Below are 5,184 nucleotides of genomic sequence, written 5' to 3'. Positions count from 1 at the left end.
CCTCCTTGGCCAGGAAACTTGAACAAAAAACACAACTGGAGCCTGTGCACAGAGTAGGTCTGAGGCTTGGGAGTTAAAGCCTAGCTACCCCAAGAGTCTCTCCTTTCCTTTAAGTTAGTGCACTGTCTTAGAGACCTCATCCCTCTTGGAAATCAATTGGCAACTTCCATCTTGATTCCCAAACAGCAGTAAATCCCCCGATCAACCAGGAAGAAATACACACCCTCTGCCCCTTGGTCATGGTCCTCCCCATCTCTCCCTCCCTGAAGTCCCTCTGTTATGCCACCATCACAGGATGGGACCATGCTGAAGGGATTTCCACCAGGGATTTCCTGGTGCCTCTCACCCCACAAGCAGCATCCCGCTTTGCCCCAGGATGTGGGGCACGTTACAGGCGGGCATTGCCTCCAGCACAGCCACGCACCAACTTCCCTCCATTGTGTCTCCCCTCCCTGGGCAGCCTGTCCAATCTGCGATCTCCCACCATCTCCCTCCCACCGGCCTCCACCAGCTGTTCCTCCTCTTTGGAGCGCTTCGTTTCCGCCGCCCTACTCCAGGTCCTCCAGTACCGCTGGCTCTTTGTGCCACTTCGTACTCCCCATCAGCTTAGGGGCTCTGGGTGAGGCTCTGCAGAGGGGTCCCTCCCACTAAGCCCTTGCCCTTCCCCCAGTCTGAGCTGGTGGGACAGCTGGGATCTGTCCCAGGAATGGGGCTCGCTATGGTAGACATCTAGAAACTTCCACTGCCATGCCACATCAGCCTGCAGTCAGGCCTCCCAGCATCGCCCAGCTGGGCACTGTTCCAGCTCTGCACAGGGAGAACAGGACAAGGGTTGTGACCAGGCACAAGTGGAGTGAGCACAATACTGACCTCACAGCTATGGCAATGCTGGATACTGTTGGTGCTGGATAATGCTGGTACTGCCCAGCATCGCCTCTTGCTACATGATTGTGGCGTCCCTGTGTGCCCCTTCCCTTTGCCTAACTGCCCATACTCTAGAGACTGTGACTACACACATGGGCAGCATGTCCCACACCAGGGCTCTGGTCTCATCCTGAGCCTCTGCGTGCTGCTGAGATGCACTGGATTTCTAACCAGCTGCCAAATACTTTGAGATGATGTGTTAAGCTGGGAACTCCTCTCCAACACCCCGATTTTGGAGGAGCTTCTATTGTGGTTGCAGTTCCTCTGACTTGCACACCAAGGCATGAACTCACACGGGTCCCTTATCTTTATAGACAACAGTCTGGCAGAACATGGAGGAAAATGCAACTCTTTCCTATGGCAGAGACAAATCTCCTCAGCCTGACTGCTGCTGCAAAGAGAGCGCATTACCTTTGTTCTTGGCTATCCTGTTTCTACCCACGAGACCACAAGGCCCTAACCACCCATCTCCTAAAGCCAAGAGTGGGGCCTGGGCTTCCTCTCCTGTGACACCTTACTGCCATCCAGCAAACAATCAGCTGGGCGTGCCGCATCCTCTCCCAGCGCCGGCCCCGTGGAGCCTGCTGGCCTCGTGGTGGCTCGTGGGGCAGCGGGGTGCAGTGCCGAGACGGGTTCCAGGGCCTGCTGGTTGCCCACTCTGTCCCTGCAGTGCTGCACTGGAAAGAATTTCTCCGGTTCCCGTCAAACAGCAAACCCCAAGGGTGCACGTCCAGATTGAATGGTGGGAATGTGCAGCGTAAACCCGGCTTTAGTAGCGTGAACCGTCGTTACCTGCAGCTTCTGCGAGGCAGCCTGGTCCTCTGCTCGTGGCAGAGGGACTGTCATACAACACACAGGGGGAGGTCAAGGGGACATCACGGTGGGCAGCTCTGGGTAACAGGGGTAGCATATTGAGCCCCGGGTCTGCAATCGTGCCGGCGGCTTCAAGAAGGCTCCACTGGAAACACCTCTGGAGATCCAGCGTCGCCGCCGGGCAGATGTGCGGGACGGCACGGGAGAGCTCCCGGCGCCCCTGGTCCCCGCTGCCGCCCGCGGTGAGCCAGACGGGGCTCTGCGGGTGTCCGGCCCTCCCCAAAGGGCTCCGGCCCCGGCGGCGGGGCTCGGTGGGACCCGCACGGCACAGGCGGAGCCGCGGCAGCGGGGCCGCGACCGCCCCGAGAGCGCCGCGGCAGCGGCGACGGGACGGGCCGGCTCGGGACAGGGCTGGCGGGTGGGCGACCCCGCGGCCGGTCCCGCGGGGCTCGGGGGCCTCGGCCGCCCCCTCCCCCTGCAATCGAGCGAAATGGCTGAACATGTAGCAATAATGCCCCGGCATTCAGACTGCCCGGCCCGGCCGGCCCTAATCAGCGGCCCACGGACCCCCCTCCTCTTCCCCTGCGCTCCCAGAAAGGGGAACAAAACCTAGCACGTTTCTGCAGCCCCCGCGCATAAAGCGCCGGGCCTGGGCCTCAGTGGGGGGCAAAGCGGCCCGTCAATCTCGGCGCCGGGGCCCCTTTGTCCCTCGCCTCCCTGCCACACCTTTTGTTCCCGAATCCAATAAGCGCCTATTCCCGCTACCTTCCTCGGCGGCTCCTTTCAGCGCCGGCCCGGGGCCACAATGGGCCCGGCTCTGAGCTGCGCGGCCCCATTCAGCGCCCTTGGCACGCTCACAAGCCGGTCGGGCCGCCCTGCCCCGTGGGCACGACGCGGCGACCGTCCCGCCACCGGGCACCGACTGGGGGGCGAAGGAGGATCGGGTGGCGAATATTGCACCTGGTTTATTGACTGACTGGGCGAGCTGGCGCTGGCAGTGACCGATACAAAGTAGATAGAGGGGCCGCGGCACCACCGGGCCCCGCCGTCGGCTTTTTTTACAAGCAAAGCTGCTCCGCTAGCGCGGCACGATCGGCTCCGGCCCGCCCGGCTCGGCCGTCAGTCCGTCCGTCCCGGCGGCTCCGCGGCGCGGCAGCGCTTCGCTGCGGGCTCGGGAGGACCCGTCCTGCCGCGCCGCTCCGCTCTGTCCGTCGCCGGCCCCGCACCGATGCCCGCGGGAGTGCCGGGGTGCCGCCGCGCCGTCCCGCCGCCGCCTCCGGTCCAGGGCGCGCGGCGCGCAGCCGGGCTGCGGTGCGGGTGATAACGGGGCCCCGGAGCCGCTAGGCCGTCCTGTCGGTCCGCTCCCGACCCTCAGTGCGTGCGGGCTACCAGGCCCGAATGCCCTGCAGTGCGCCCTGGGCGCAGGACGGCCCCGCCGCCGCCTGGTGCAGCGGCTGGCCGCCACCGCTGAAGCCCCCCAGGCCGCCCACGTTCACGAAGGGGCCGGCGGCCGCCGCCGGGCTGCAGGCGGCTTGCATGGAGGCGCCGCCGGTGCCCGCCGGGTAGGTGCAGCCGTAGCCGGGGTTGTAGGAGGCGGCGTTGCCGTAGCCGTAGGCGGGGAAGCCATTGTAGGAGTAGGGCCCGTTGTACGCCGAGCTGTAGCCCTGCGACCCACCGAGGCACGGCTTGCCGTCGCGGACCAGCACGGGCACGGCCACCCTGCGCGGCGGCGGCGGGGCCGCGGGGCCGCCCAGCTCCAGCGACTTGTCCTGGCGCTGCCGCTTGCACTTGTAGCGCCGGTTCTGGAACCAGATCTTCACCTGCGTGGAGGTGAGCTTCAGGCTGCTGGCCAGGTGCTCCCGCTCGGGCGCTGACAGGTAACGCTGCTGCTTGAACCGACGCTCCAGCTCGAAGACCTGAGCCTGAGAGAAGAGGACGCGCGGCTTCCTCCGACTCCGCTGCTTCGGCCTCTCTGCCTCCTCCGTTTTCTCCGTCGCGTCCAGCGGCTTCTTCAGGACGCAGCTCTCTGCACGGGGGAGCACAGGTCACGACTGCGCCTGGGACGCCAGGCGCTCGCTGCTCCCGCCGGGACCCACCCGCGGGCGAGAGCTCCGCGCCGCGCCCCGGCCGACCCCGAGCCGCTACGCGCCCGTCGGGGCACCGCCGTGCGAGCGAGGAGGCAGTCCCGGGACCGGTCGCCTCCGGCACTGCCTGCGTTTGCGAGGGCCCGATTTGGGCGGCAGGGCCGGGCACGTCCCCTCCGGGGCGGCTGCCACGTTACTGCTGCGGCACCTCGAGGTGAGCCCCGGGGACACGCCGCGCACGGCGCCGGGCACCTGCTCCGCCGCCGGGCCCCGCCGCAGCGGGTGCGCGTTGGGCCTAACCCGCCCCGGTCCTCCCTCTCCACTACCAAAGCTCCGGGGCGCGGGCCTGATCCGGCAGCTCCGGATCGGGGCCTTGCGGAGGCTCTTCCCGCGGTGGCACTACCCAGGGAGGTGGCGAGCCGGGCGCGGAGGAGGGCGGTGGCAGCCCCGCGACGGGCCGGTCCCGGCTCGACACGGCCAGGGGACGTGGACCGGTCTGCAGCGCCAGGACCGGGGCTTCGCGGTGCGATGCCCAGAGAGCTGGGAATTCACCACGGCGAGCTAGCGCGGGCCTGTCCCGGCGGGGCGGTGCAGTGTGGGGGAGCGCGGCGGAGCCGATACTCACTTGGGTCACGGACCGCGGGGTCCAGCTCTTCTCCCGGGCCGGGAGCTTCGCAGGAGCCACGCAGCACAGCGTGAACGTAGTTGTCGGCAGAGATCCGCACGTCCGCCTGGCTACCGGGCGCTGCCATAGGGCTCAGGTAGGAGAGCTTCTCCTCCTCCTCTTCCTCCTCGCCGTCGGAGAAGCGGGCGCCGTCGGCGGCCGCCAGCAGGCAGGCGGCGGGGTGGAAGTGGTGCTCCAGGTGGTGCGGGAGCTGGGCCCCATAGTGTGGGTCCTGCTGCTGCTCCAGGTTGAGGATGTCTTTGACAGAGAAAGGTGTGGAGGTGACGGGGCTCGGTAACATCATCGGGGCAGCGCAAGCGGCCAGGCAGTCCCGCGGGCCCGGCAGCGATGGGGAGGCTGCTCGGCGGGGAGCGCCGCTCCCGGTGCGAGGGGAGCAGGCAGCGCCGAGAGACGAGGGGCCGCGCCTGCTCCTGTCTAAGTTGCCTCCATTAGCTCGGCGCTGGGGGTCTGCGTTTTGTTACAGCTTCTGCAGGGACAGCCAAGGGCTCGGGAGCCTCCTCTGCCCCGGGCCGGCACGTCACGGCAAGGAGGGGCCGGGGGCGGCCTCGCCATTGGAGGGAGGGGGAGGCAGAGCCGGCCCCCTGCCCGGCTCCGGCCGCCCGGCCAGAAATAGCAATGTATTAAGGCAGCACTCGGGGAGGCCGCTTCCCCGCAGAGCGCCCCGCCGGCCCGGCACCC

At 67.2% G+C, this 5,184-nt stretch overlaps 1 protein-coding gene across 1 annotated transcript; it reads right to left on the bottom strand.

Moving 5' to 3' along the window:
- Positions 1 to 2,688: 2,688 nt before the first annotated feature.
- On the bottom strand, positions 2,689 to 4,940 carry NKX2-3 (NK2 homeobox 3). The gene is made up of 2 exons (XM_032695109.1): positions 4,447 to 4,940; positions 2,689 to 3,763 (listed from the first exon to the last, which is right to left on the bottom strand). The coding sequence occupies exons 1-2, from the start codon at positions 4,787 to 4,789 to the stop codon at positions 3,123 to 3,125; spliced, it is 984 nt and encodes a 327-aa protein (XP_032551000.1). The 5' UTR covers positions 4,790 to 4,940; the 3' UTR covers positions 2,689 to 3,122.
- Positions 4,941 to 5,184: the final 244 nt, after the last annotated feature.

This window comes from Chiroxiphia lanceolata, chromosome 8, assembly GCF_009829145.1.
Source record: "Chiroxiphia lanceolata isolate bChiLan1 chromosome 8, bChiLan1.pri, whole genome shotgun sequence".
NCBI lineage: Eukaryota > Metazoa > Chordata > Aves > Passeriformes > Pipridae > Chiroxiphia > Chiroxiphia lanceolata.
The sequence above is the reverse complement of the archived record's forward strand: the minus strand, read 5'-3'. Positions and strand labels throughout refer to the sequence as shown.